The sequence below is a fragment of the Seriola aureovittata genome, chromosome 10 (assembly GCF_021018895.1).
Source record: "Seriola aureovittata isolate HTS-2021-v1 ecotype China chromosome 10, ASM2101889v1, whole genome shotgun sequence".
NCBI classification, from domain to species: domain Eukaryota; kingdom Metazoa; phylum Chordata; class Actinopteri; order Carangiformes; family Carangidae; genus Seriola; species Seriola aureovittata.
The window spans coordinates 25,523,963-25,537,442 of NC_079373.1; the positions used below are offsets into that span (position 1 = coordinate 25,523,963).

The 13,480-nt window shown below is 42.7% G+C and overlaps 2 protein-coding genes and 1 non-coding gene across 5 annotated transcripts in view; all 3 read left to right on the top strand.

The window, feature by feature from the left end:
* The first annotated feature begins 358 nt into the window (after positions 1–358).
* LOC130176369 (peroxisomal succinyl-coenzyme A thioesterase-like) lies at positions 359–6,829 on the top strand. The gene is made up of 10 exons (XM_056387408.1): positions 359–710; positions 2,713–2,812; positions 2,908–3,098; positions 3,347–3,516; positions 4,294–4,413; positions 4,667–4,749; positions 4,870–4,963; positions 5,553–5,633; positions 6,090–6,231; positions 6,314–6,829. The coding sequence occupies exons 1-10, from the start codon at positions 515–517 to the stop codon at positions 6,463–6,465; spliced, it is 1,329 nt and encodes a 442-aa protein (XP_056243383.1). The 5' UTR covers positions 359–514; the 3' UTR covers positions 6,466–6,829.
* A 12-nt stretch (positions 6,830–6,841) lies between these two features.
* The window catches only part of LOC130176370 (metabotropic glutamate receptor 8-like), a 121,400-nt gene continuing 114,761 nt past the window's right edge, over positions 6,842–13,480 (top strand). The window contains exons 1-2 of one of the 3 annotated variants that reach the window (XM_056387411.1): positions 6,842–7,883; positions 12,351–13,184. In XM_056387411.1, the coding sequence (XP_056243386.1) occupies positions 12,642–13,184 (543 nt within the window). In that variant the 5' untranslated portion in view covers positions 6,842–7,883; positions 12,351–12,641. Of the gene's footprint in view, positions 7,884–10,768; positions 11,060–12,350; positions 13,185–13,480 lie in introns of those variants that run through there. The other 2 variants (XM_056387409.1, XM_056387410.1) reach the window with 2 other exon arrangements.
* Positions 11,834–12,027, top strand: LOC130176965 (U2 spliceosomal RNA). The gene has a single exon (XR_008828936.1). It is a non-coding gene; the product is annotated as a U2 spliceosomal RNA (small nuclear RNA).

Below are 13,480 nucleotides of genomic sequence, written 5' to 3' on the forward strand. Positions count from 1 at the left end.
TAGTTCATACATGTAATGTAAAGAATAATTGTGTAATTTAAGGGAAACTGGTTGAGAAAATTAGCTGTTTTAGTGGAGTTTATATTCAGGTGTGTCTTCAAAGACGCAGAGAGGATTTGTCTCACTCTGTAAATGACCAGTTCTTCTGTGGTCGTGTTGAAGAAACTAATGCAAAGAGCTGAGAGGTAATATAAAAAGACTTAAATAAATTTAAAGAGTAAAATGCAAAAGAAACCAGACAACAGTATACAAGATAGTTCAAATTAATTAACTAAAAGGAATTTCCTGGAAAGTTATCAGCATTTTAGTCCAAATAAATTGAGCATTTTCTCAATTTTCACTACAATTAAAACCAAATTAAACAGGATCCATTTTCTGTATTGAATCATTTTACTCTTGATACTTTCAGGACATTTTGCTGTCGTTGTTCATCATCTATCCAATCAGATGGTTTTGGTTTTACCAATATTTTGACATCTAACTCGTCTCTGGTTCTTTTTTTAATCAGTTCAGGATGGACAGTAAACAGTGTTGTGTGAAGCTGTCGGTCCAGCCGTCCAGAGGACTCTTGGATGAGAAGTTCATTGTTCTGGTCCAGAGCGTTCCACCTGGTTTGCAGCTGACCGTCCACGCCCTCCACCAGTGTGAAGACGGGCACAGCTGGGAGGCGTTCGGTCACTACACTGCCGACGCCAGCGGGAATGTGAATGGTACATGGTTCAATACAGAGACCTGGAAAATGAATTCAGAAGTGTTTGAAGATACAGAAATGATGATAAAAAAACACATTTTCTATTAGAATCCCACTTGAACACTGTCTCCATTTTCCCTATAATTAATAACAAATTACAGTTAGTTAGACTAAACTTGTTGTAACTGGAATCTTGTAAAATGACTTACAATGCCACTGTGGAGGTGCTGAAAGACATTCAAGACTCAGTTTACAGTACGTACTGTACTGTAAGAACACTTACAGTAAATAAACCCCAACAAGTAGGTTAACAATTAGCCACAGACATCTAGCACCTATAATGGCAAAAATGGCAAACAGTTAACTGAGGACATGCCTGTTATTTTATAACTGAGATCTGCTGCTTAAGATCTCTATGTACCTTTTAAGCAAATATTTGACCAGTTTCACATTGAAGCCTGCAGCCGGAGGGACGTCACATTAGGAAGAGTCAGTTCTGCCCCACAGCACAAGGATCAGCTGTCACGTTTCTGTCTTAAAAGTCATGGGGACTGGTCAGAATGTGTTGGTATGTGTTTATAACCATATGATATCAGAGCACAAAGTGGCCACGGTATCACATGGTATTAATACTTCTGATGCCACCGGGATTGTGAACGGTGCATGGTTCAATACAGAGACCTGGGAAATACAGAAAAAAATGTATTTAAGACGTTTGAAGGTACAGAAACATTTGTGAACTGCATAAAATTTACAATTGAACACTGTCTCCTTTTTCCCTACAATTAACACCAAATTACATTAATCTCACAGGGTCCATTCTTCTGTTTCGAATGCAGTTTGTTACTTTTAAAGAACATTTTGTTGATAGTACTTGCATAACTTTTACTTTAGTGACATTTTTTTAATGGAGTATTTTTTACAGTGTTGCAATGCGTCTTTTACTGAAGTAAGGAATATTAATTCTTCCTCCAAAGAAGCTCAACCTCAAATACAACCACAATACCAGCAGACAGCAGGAGCTATAGTTGATAAAAGTGGTTAGTATTTCACTCTTGTTAAATGACATTCAGTGACTTCTGGGTCTGCATCATCTACTTGAACTCAATCATACAGCCCTTTGCTCCTTTCTCGGACACTGCGTTCCTCCAAGAAATGTCATCTGGCATTGCCATACCTGCACACAAAGTAATTGCATTCCACAGTGTTTGGTGGTCTGTGGTTGCCCAATGGTGGAAGAAGCTACTGGATGCTTTCAGAGCAGGGGCATCCCTCTCTATCTCCATCTCTTCTGAGAGCACTTCTTTACTTGATCTCCTTACTGAATGGATATAGTACTAAGTACTTACACCAAGGTTTCCTGCTGCACTGAAGCGTTAGTGATGTCCTTCATTTGTAAGTTTCTTTGGATAAAAGCATCTGGCAAATGAATGTAATGTAATGATTTCTGTAATAATGTTTCCTTTACCCTCAAAGGAATACATGTTAAAATCAGGAGTCGGTCTTTTGACTCGGAAATCAGCTAAAGATGAGTAGTTAGACAAAACTGGTTTTGAAAACGAGTCTGTGCAGTAACTAGATTCTCGTCAGATGACTTAGGCTCAGACAGCTCGCGTCTATAATGGAAAACTTGTTAGCAGTAAACTGATGACACAGAAACTAAATTCACAAATTACAACAAACAGTCGATAAGAGATGTCTGTCAATACTTGTATGGCCAGTGATCTGACAAAGAGATGGAACTGTGTATGCCTGTCTGACTGTGATATTTTGTAATCTGAGATCGGCTGGTTGAGATCCCCATGTACCAGTGAAGCCTGCAGCTGGAAGGACCGCCACATCGGGAAGTATCAGTCGAAGTACCAGAACAGAATGAAGCCATGGTATTACATGGTATTACACTGCTGATGCCACCAAGACTGTGAATAGTACATAGTTCAGGGGACCTGGAATATTAGCATTGAAATAATAAACAATAGAATAAAAAAATATTTTTTTTCTACTTTCTTTCTACTTTACAGTTTCAGAGGATCCCAGTCTGGGCGGAACATATTCTGGGGTTGAACCGATGGGTCTACTGTGGAGCTTAACACCAATTCCAGGCAGCAAACCTGGACTGAGGTCCGCCAACCAGGACAGAACTGTTCAGATGATACCCAACAGTACTGAATCGTTATCGATCATTATTAATATCAGACTTTCCTATCGTCCTTCAGGATGAGGAAGATGAACGTCCAGACTCCCATGGAGGTCACAATCTCAGTTTACCAAGGTCACCAGACTGAGGGGTTCATGGATCAGGTGGCGCTGGCCGGTGTGGTGGTGGAGCGCTGGTACATTGCGCCTGGCGTCCGCAGGATCCCGATCACAGAGGATGGACTCACTGCGACCCTTTTCCTGCCCCCAGGTAGGACCAGAGGAGAGTCTTGTTTTGTAACAAAAACTAGTGGGTGCTTGGACGAACATCAAACACCAAAGTTAACAAAATTCAGTTTAAGCTGGTATCTGGTACTGTGGGAAAAAATGAGTGACCAATCTTGGCAGGAAACACTGAATAAAGGTTTCCATCAGATTTTATATTGGCAGGAACATCTGCGACATGTAAAATTATTGTCATGTGAACGGACTGTTTTTGGTGTTTTGTCTCGTCTGAAGGACCTGGACCTTTTCCTGGTCTCCTGGACTTGTGGGGCGGCGAAGGGAAGTTGCTGGAGTACCGTGCAGCGCTGTTTGCCTCGCACGGCATCGCCTCACTGGCTCTTGACTATTTGACACCTGAAATAACCATGGAAACCGGGAAGATGGTGGACAACAAGTACGTTGAGGTAAACCTGATGAACGATATATGTCTGGTGTTGCAGTACCAATAAATGTTCCAGAGCTGTGCAAAGACCTGTCATCACATCACATCATCAGTATGTGAACGCATCAGTTTTATTTGTTATTTTAAAAACCTGATAAAGAGCCAATTTAAGCTTTAAATGTTGTACTTTTTCTAAATGTAAATGTAATAAAATTCATGTATATGTGGAGGTGCTTTGGACCTCATTGCTAGAAGCTGTTGTCTAAAAGAGTTTCTGCCAGAAATTAGATTCTGACGAGGAGAAGTGTTAAATATTAATTTATTAATTTATTAATTTAATGCCAGGGCGTTAACTGGAGTTCAGCCTTAGATACCTACAGGGTAGTTTTGGTGTTAGACAGTAAATATTGACCATGATGCTGTAACATCGTCACAACTGTGACGTGGTTTAACAGCAGTTTTAATCGGCTAGAGGCAGGAGAGGGTGTTTGACTAATCTTTAAACATGAGTCAGTTAAATTTGTCCTGCCAAAAATCCCAAATTACAAACCTGCCTCAGAGAGCTTTCTATTTAACATACCTCTTTCCTCTATTTGTAATCCATCAGTTCAGGGAGAGAAAAGCTCAGAGGAACCCAGTGGAACACAGCGTTCTAAAATAATAAAAAACAGAAACATCTGGAAAATCTACAGAGGAGAGATCCAGGAATTCAGTGTTCAGACCCTGGTCTTGTCTCTGTGTCTCAGCTGTAGCAGTTTGTATTGTATTGTATTGTATATGACATGTTTCCCTGCTGCAGGCGGCCTACAGAGTCCTGCAGCAGCATCCCCAGGTCCTCGACAGCAGGATCGCCATGTTGGGCCTTTCGCTTGGAGCCAGTGTCACCCTCAAAATGGCTGCTTACTCCCAAGTTGTAAAGGTACGACCAGTGTAAACGAAACAGACTTTCATCATCGTGTCGTAGCTCAGCTCATTGTTACTTTATCATTTGTGAAGTTTTTCTGTTCTGTGTCACTTGACGATTTAAATGAATTGAGATCAGGATCTTTATCAGCTGATCCTGTGTAAACCTATGTGTTTTTAAATTGTGTGTGTGTCTCTGTGTGTGTGTGTGTGTGTGTGTGTGTGTGTGTGTGTGTGTGTGTGTGTGTGTGTGTGTGTGTGTCTCCCAGCTCAGGTGTGCGGTGTGTGTAAGCGGGAGTCATGTGCAGCCGGTTGACGGATTTTTGAAAGAACTCTTGCTTTTCTGTCGTGAGTAAGTTGAACAAAGAGAAAATGAAGAGACATGAAGTGAATAGTGAAATCATCATCAGTCAGAATCTGAGAAGATTTTTCAGTCCTTTTTTATGTTTGTTTTGTTTTTCTGTCCGATCAGAAACGCTGGGAAGACTCGCTACAACGAGGAGAACCAGGTGATGTTTAGAGAGCTGCTGCTGCCCATCCCCACCGACCCCTCACTCAAAGTGGATGTGGGTATCACCAACAGTGTCTGATGCTTATACAGTTCACTTTTCAGTTTTGTCACTCTGTTTTTCTATTGTGTTCTTTATGGCATTTTCCCCTTTAGTTGATAGTACTACACCACACAACAACAGGACAACAAAATCACTGAACAAATATTTCCCGTAGCCTGTTGGTGGATTTCATTTGGGGATTTTTGTATTTTTGTGAACCAGTTAATTCACCTGCAAGCTACATAACACATTTATAGATTCAATTTTGCAAGATTATGATTATTTATTTGATATGTTTTTGGAACAAAAATGGATGCATCAGAATAGTTTTTTTTCCCAATAGTTTTCCTTAGTTAATAGGTGATTTGCATGATGTGCCTTCAGCTGTGGAATCAGTGGTTTAGAGACTTAACAGAGGTGTGGATGAATTTTTTATTCAGATATACATTTTCTTCTCATTCTACAAGAAGCTGAAGTATCTTCTCTCGCTTTAAGTGATGTTTCAAAAAGCCACAATTGAATACTTCCCCAGCTGATTCACAGACATTTGAAGCTACAGCAGGTGAAGAAATCTGAAGCGTTGCTGCTGTTTGTCTCTGAGCAGGTGGGACGACTCCAGTGTCCTCTGTTGCTGGTTGTAGGTGAGGACGATCAGAACTGGCCCACCTACGAGTCTGCAATGGACGTGAGTTCACTGACATGACGACGTCCTGTGTGAATTATAATCTTCATTCAGAGGTTTGAAGTCGAAATGTTAGCTTAAACTTTTTGACTGATGAGAGAGGAAACTGAAGCGTTGCTGTGATGTCATACAGACACAACTGTCATAAGATGGCGTTGGAAAAATAATGTTGTATATCTGAATATTAAGGTCATAGTTATCATGGTTGATTTAGCTTTAACAGGCTGCACGCTCCAGTTTTCAACTGACGATCACTTTTTGATGCAGTACTATGCGCACCGTGAATGACAGGCACCAAGAGAAGGCCACGGTAAAAACTGGATGGATTTTTCATGGTTGACCAACCGGGATTTGTCTCAGTATGCCCAATGGCCCAATTGCATATTTACAAACCTTTCACAAAGAATTAAAATGTAAATGAATGAAACACGTCTGTTTTTTTTACTTCCTGTTTTCCAGATGAAGGAGATGATGGAGCGAGCGGGGAACAGCTACCTGCTGACTGTGCTGTCGTACCTGAACGCCGGTCACTTGATTGAACCGCCATACACGCCACACGCCAAAACCAGCACTTTTAACTCAGTGGAATCAACTCACAGTGGTAGGTTCACTTTCAGACTAGGAAAAAATCAGGACTTCAGCCTTGTAGTTTGAACAATTTCTGCTGTGTCTTGTCTTTGCAGTGATGGCTCTGTGGGGCGGAGAGACATTGGCACATTCTCGTGCTCAGGAAGACGCCTGGAGGAAGACGCTGGTCTTTCTGAGGGAGAATCTGTACGCTACGGCGGCAGAAAACCCCCAGTGCAACCTCACTTTCACAGAGTTACAAATGTAATATGTTCACAGGTTAGCCCCCTCCAACATATGCAAATGCCCGCACTGAATTTCTCAATTCAGTTTCCATTTTACATAACAAAAACACAAGATTACAAAAATAAAATTATGCTGAACACAAATGTTTTTTTTTTGTTGTGTTTCTGTTTTATTTCTTGACAATATTCTCTTTTGTTTATATGATATACTTCTTCTGCAAAGTTAGTTCTGGCTAATAAGTATTTTGTTTATTTGGGTAACATTATGGATACTTGAGGTTATTTAGGTAGGTAGACAGGTTTAGGACCAGCATGCACCTCAGTGGGTTTATGTTTTTTTCTCGAAATCCCATTGTTCCTCTATTTGCTGCTTGTTTGGATAAATAAATCCAATTGTTTGGCCAGTGGATTCTTTAGCTTGTGTAAACTACATCCCCCATAGTGCATCAGTGGCCTTCTGATTTTATGTTGAATTTAAATTTGTTTTGAAGACATATAGCCTCTACATAAAGGATCTGAACTTCCTCCACCACTGGAGTCTGGTGCTGTTTGTTTGTAGTTGCTGTGTGTGTCCGCTGGGGGGCGTCCCGCCTCCACGTCTGCTGTTTGAACCCCCGGCAGCTCCTCTCTGTCAGGCTGCATGGTGAAGATCATTAACTTCATCTGTTACTGCACGAGCCGCGCACACGTTCATCCGCTCTGCTTTGATGTTGTCTGCAGCCTGGACGCACTTGTCTTTTCGCTCCCTCCTCTCCGTCCGGACCAGGTCCAGGACCAGGACCATGCTTTCTCTACTCAGACCTGAGATCAGTTGTGTGACTAGGGAACTTGATGAGACCCTCAGACTCTCATCAGCCTGAACTCGGCTGGTGTGATGAGCCTGAGAGCCTCCCGTGTTATCCTGTGACGCAGGGCAGCCGCGCCGCACCGCACCGCACCGCACCGCTCCGTTCCGCACCGCGCACTTCGGAGGGCTGCGACAAGCGGAAGAAAAAAAAAAAACAAACACACGCGCGTCCGTGACTTCTGTCTTCTGGAACCAAACGACCCTGATGTGAACATGTCTTTAATCAGTTCGACACACTGATCTGAGAACTGTCTGTGGGAGGACAGTGACCCGGGCTCCGGAGTCTCATCTCGAACCGACACCTGCAGGTGATCCGGAGTGTGAGAAACAGGAATTTACCACTTCTCTGTGAGGGACCAGGAACCGCTCCGCTCCGCGCTCTAACTGCAGGAACAGAGAAAAGTGGATTTGGATTTTAATTCATTTTGTTGCCCTTGTGGTGAATGGATGCTGGTGCGGAGCCGGATCAAGTCCCCCGCACAGGAATTTAACGAAAAATATTTGTGTGATGTGACAAACAGCTGGAGACAGAAAACATCTGTCTGACCTGTGACACCGAGAGAGGAAACACCTGCTCCTGCTGCGGAGAGAAAGGTACCTGAATGCATCACGATATTTGCAATTGAAAAGATTTAACAGGTAAAAAAAGAGCCAATCAGTGAATGAATGAAGCTCTGAGTGCAGATTGAAGATTGGAACTGTTGTGTTTTCTCTTGGTTTATTTGGGATGGGAGCATGTTGAGCTCTCCCTCAGATTTTCATCTTCGAAATAAATCAGTTAATCAATCAATCAATCAATCAATCAATCAATCAATCAATCAATCAATCAATCAGGATCAATCGCTGACGGGTCACTCGGACTCCTCAATGGATCCCTGGTCGTGTGTTTCAGCTGGTTTCAGATCAGATTCAGGATTTTTATGATTAGAGCTGATTCTGCCGGAATGCAGTTTGAGTCGTGCTGATGATTCGCGTGTGCGCGCCTGTGCGTGTCTGTGTCTCTGTGTGTGTGTGTGTGTGTGTTTCCAAGGAGTGTGTTCTAGAAACTAAACTTACGAGTTTCGATGTGTGTGTGTGTGTGTGTGTGTGTGTGTGTGTGTGTGTGTGTGTCTGTGTGTCTGTGTGTGTGTGTGTGTGAGTTCGAGTGTGCGTGCCTGAGATATGAGGAAGTATAGTCTATTTGTGCTCGTGCACGTTTATGCATGTAAATGTTTGCGTGTGAAGACTGTAGATCACGCGCACGCGCATATATTATTATTATCATTTGCGAGTGTGCGCGCGCCTCCGGGTTTGCTATGTCCAATAGGTGTGTGTTTGCGCAAGGGTTTATTGTGCGCGATGAGTGTGTGTGTGTGTGCGTGTGTGCGTGTGTGTGTGCGTGCGTGTGTGTGTGTGTGTGTGTGTTGGTGAAACTGAAGTCCATGGATGTGTGTGAAGAGTTTAGACATGTACCACTCTTGTAAGGTGTGTGTGTGTTTTATGTTTGCCTGAGGATGAGTTTGTGCGTGTGTGTGTGTGTGTGTGTGTGTAAAATTATATTTAAGATATGAGAGAGAGGGGGGAGGGGGTGAGAAGGTGCACATATGGACAAAAAACAAAGAAGAAGAGAGGACGGGAAAGGGGCGAGATACATAAAGAGAAAGTGGGTGAGAGAGAACTGTAGACAGACAGAATATGAGAAGAGATAAAGGAGTTTAATCCTCCCTCCTGCAGCATCCAATAAGAGCTGAGTGACTATATTTTCTTTGTGCAGACAGATCCACATCCAGAAACTCTCTGACATTTACAGGGGAGTCATCAGACAGCAGGAAACTCACTGTTTAACCAGCACACACCGAAATCCTGTTTAAATACACCACATGGCCAAAAGTGTGCGGACACCTGAGTATAGAAGCCGTATGTTACGGTTGAATATGTGATCCTCCAAACACAGATTTGTTCTTCCCACTGCCAGATAGAGATGTGTGAGTCATCACTCCATACAACATGTTTCCTTTGCTTTGCACTGATCTGAGAAGAATGACAGCAAGTTCCAAAAAATGACACATTAACATTGAAGTGGCGAAGTCCTGCGTTAATTATGACCAGAGCAGACGAGTACAAAAAGTAATTATAGAGTGACAACTCTTCATTTTCCAATTTCAACCAACAGTCAACTTTAAATCCTCGCATAAATTTAAAGCTCCTCCAGTGTAAAGGTCTGTGTCCATGTGTAGTGTGATTATAGATCAGCTCTAGCTTCTATATTAATTCTGTGAAAGTATCAAAGCCTCAGTCCACAGAGAAATGCACACAGCCTGTATTCAGAAACTGAGCCTTAAAACCAGCCGTCAGGACTTCTGGAACTTTGTGATGTCACAACAAAGCAGTCACCAAGCCCCGCCCACCTGGACCCACCATCCAAACCTTGCAGGATTTGGTTTCTCTGTGTTTTTACCTGAAATCTGCTATATTTTTATTGGATCAGTCAGAAAACAGTGAGCCAATCAGAAGAGAGGCTCAGAGCCTCCTCTCTTCTGATTGGCTCACTGACCTGTTGTTACTAGAGCTCCAGAGAGAAGCCTGAGAGAGGAGATGTAAAACGACACTGAGATGAACCACAAATATATCTCTTTATGGAGATGTTGAAATTTTTTTTCTGGAGAAGGGAAGACTTTGCCCTGCTGGTCTGACGGTGCTGGAGGAAATCACCAAAGTCATTACAATTCATCATCTGGGGACCATGAATACCAGGGCAATCTTTCTGATAGATGTTGTGACACTTTAGTGTTTTTAGTGGATGCCAAAGCCATGCTGCTAGTGTGGCAATGTACACTAGAAAGATGTATAAATATTGTATGATTTCTACCTGATAGCAAAAAGAAAAATGTTGTAGTTTAAAGAACATCAATCTCCAATCACATTACATTGCAACTGACGTTAATATAGATATATTTTTGGATAAAGCTTTTATCATTTATTTTACTGTAATATATTGTACAGAAATATGTGGAATTGTGACAAAAGGGGTTTTACTTTCACTTTAAATTGTTTGGTAGCTGCTGTATCCATTTTACATTGTGAGACTGATAATGATAAAACTGATCATCTATAACACATATGTTTAACTGTACATATAATGTAATATAACACATAATGTGCTCTGAGGCGAGCATTACCTGCACACTGATCTCTGATCACTGCATATTACTATTGATTTATAGATGCAATGCAATAATGGTCTGCTATAAGTTTAAAAATGCTAAATAATATAAAAGACTTTTTGCTAAAAGGAGTTAAATTTTTAAAAAACGTTTATCGAGTTCATTGTTTATTTCATGCTCATCGTTGGGAATTAAGCCACGTCAGTTTATCTGTTTATCTGTGATCCATTAAAAGCTCTTGATCTGCTAGATGACGATTGATTTTTTTTTTTGTCTCCGCCCACGTTGCCCGGCGGGAAATTCCTCCGTAGTTCCTGTTGTTGGGTTGAGCTGTGAATAAACGGATGACGGAGAAAACTGCATTCGTGATTCTTTTTAAATCACTTTCCCGCCCGTTTTCGGGACGGGTGTAACAGAATAAATCCCTCGAGTAATGAGTCTTTTAGTGACATAATTGATTTGAAAGCCTCAACGCTTCAGGAAAGGTGGACCCCCCCTCCTGATTGCAGACAGTTGGTTTGTTCCACTTCCTGTTTGTAGACTATAAAACTCATCTGGACCAATGCGCATCGTTTCGCTGGTGGAGGACTCAAACATGGAGCCAAGAAACACAAACAGGAGCAACAGGTGAAAGACTGATAGTTCCACCACAAACTGTTTCTATATTTGTGTTTCGTTTTTTTTACAGACTTAAAGAAATGAGAAAGAATGTGTTAATCAATGCACTTTAGGTAAATGCGTGTTAGTTTAGCTAGCTGTTTCCCTTTGCTTCCATTGTTTATGTTATAGAAAAGCTAACCAGATTTGACTTCAGCACTGCACTACGCACACTGATGTGAGACTGATATCCATCTGAACATCTCACTCTTGGAAAGAAAGTTTTTCTTACTGTATTTCTTACTTTTAAACAGAAGCTCATTGAAAGATTCACTAAGATGGGAATACTCCCCTACAGCGATCTGGCCACAAACCTTGTTTAATTTTCCCTCCATTTTCTCACTTATCACTTAGAGTCTTCAAGTGCCTGAATGTTTTAGATGTTTGTTAGCCGAGGACTTACCTTTCCAAAATCTGATTGAAGAGAACCTGGGATAATGTGGGGAGGGGTTGTGCTCTTACCTTGAAGGTGTTGACTGGGACAACAAGGGTCATCCTTGCTCTTGAGGAGAGGGCTGCGCTATCTCTTTTTTTTCTCCGTAATGCAGAAGTCTTTCACCTTTTGTAAAAAAAACATGCCTGTTTGCTGAGCCCTGTGAGTATGTGCAAAGTAAAACAGCTGTCTTCATCAAAACTTTGGGGTTGCACAGCAGCAGCCATTGTTATGCCCAATTAAAAATACTCCACCATGACAAGTAAGAACTGTGCCAGGACGTTGCCTCGGGCAGCAAGCGGTCACGACTGATCGCTTCTCGGCCTTCTGGCTAAGATCAAGTGTAGCGTCTGTTTGTGTCGGTTTAATATCTCGTATGTCCACTATAAGCAGCCGACAACAAATTAAATGGATTTTTAGCTTCGCTCCACACATGGACATTAGAGTGTGAGCGGTGGATGCTTCTCTTTCCTTGCAGCTAAATCGAGGAGTGAAGAAAATATAGAGGTGTACGTCGCTCAATATCTCACAGGGCCAAATAATATGAATCAAACTGGATGCCGGTTTTTACAACTTAGACTTGTAGAAAACAGTTCTGTTGAATTACTGATGTTCTTATAGTGGAACCTCCAGTAAGAACCATTTCAAGAGTGGGGACTGACCTGAAATTACTAACCACTTCCCTGCTTTTGCAAACATTGAGAGAGGTTGTTCTGATTTCTGCTCTAGGAATCTTTGTTTGGGCTAAACACTAAAGGATCTCTGGTTTATGAGTTTGATTATTGATCATGTATTGATTGCTTCCTACTCCGTCTGATTCTCCAACAGGTTTCTGGAAGAATGTGAAACTGGAGCTGCTGACACCTTAAAGCTTTGCTTCCTCCGCCGCCTCAGACAGGTATGTCCGACACAGGAACCTGTACTGCAGGAAAACCTCGGGGTCAGTGTTTGTAGGTGGGAGCGCCCGCCGTGGTAGACCCTGCCCTGGGTAACGGGGGACTCCATGGTCTGGCTTGTCCCGTCCTCACCACACAGCCTGCACTGCTGCTACAGCCACCTGCCTGTTGACTGTGCCACCACATCACCGCTTCCTATTCCTGCCACTCGACACACTGCAAAATGGCGAGAGGTTCGAAGCCCCTGATCTTCTCTGGACACTGCTTCATTTCTCTGCTAATGCTCAAGGGCTGTTGGCTGCTAGGCTCCGCCTCACAGAAGCCCACCGTGTTGGTGGACTCCCAGCAGCTCCAGCAGGAGTATGCGCACTCCATCCGGCTGGATGGTGACATCATACTGGGTGGCTTGTTCCCTGTGCACTCCCGTGGCGAACGGGGCGTGCCCTGTGGCGAGCTGAAGAAAGAAAAGGGCATCCACCGGCTGGAGGCCATGCTGTTCGCCATCGACCTCATCAACAAGGACCCGGAGCTGCTGCCCAATGTGACGCTTGGGGCACGAATTCTGGACACGTGTTCGCGTGACACCTATGCTCTGGAACAGTCGCTCACCTTCGTCCAGGCGCTCATTGAGAGGGATGGATCTGATGTGCGCTGCGCGAATGGTGACCCGCCAATCTTTGCCAAGCCGGATAAGGTGGTGGGCGTCATCGGGGCGTCGGCCAGCTCGGTGTCCATCATGGTGGCCAATATCCTGCGACTGTTCAAGGTAAGAAAACAGTGTTTGTGGTTACCTTGAAGTTGTTTGTTTGTTGTTTATTGTTGAATATTGAGCTTGCTGCTGCATTGCTGCTGTGACTCATTGATAATCAGTGTTGGTTTGTAGCTGTTGCCATGACGAATGATAACCACTTCGTTGTTTCTGTCTTTTTGAGTCAATAATGTTTCTACCCCTGTTGAAGCAGATGAGTCTAAACGCTCTTATGTTTCTTAGCAGCTGTGAAATGTTCAAACCCGAGAGTTGATTAAGAACCTGTTCAAAAATTTTATCTTTTTCACACAGAG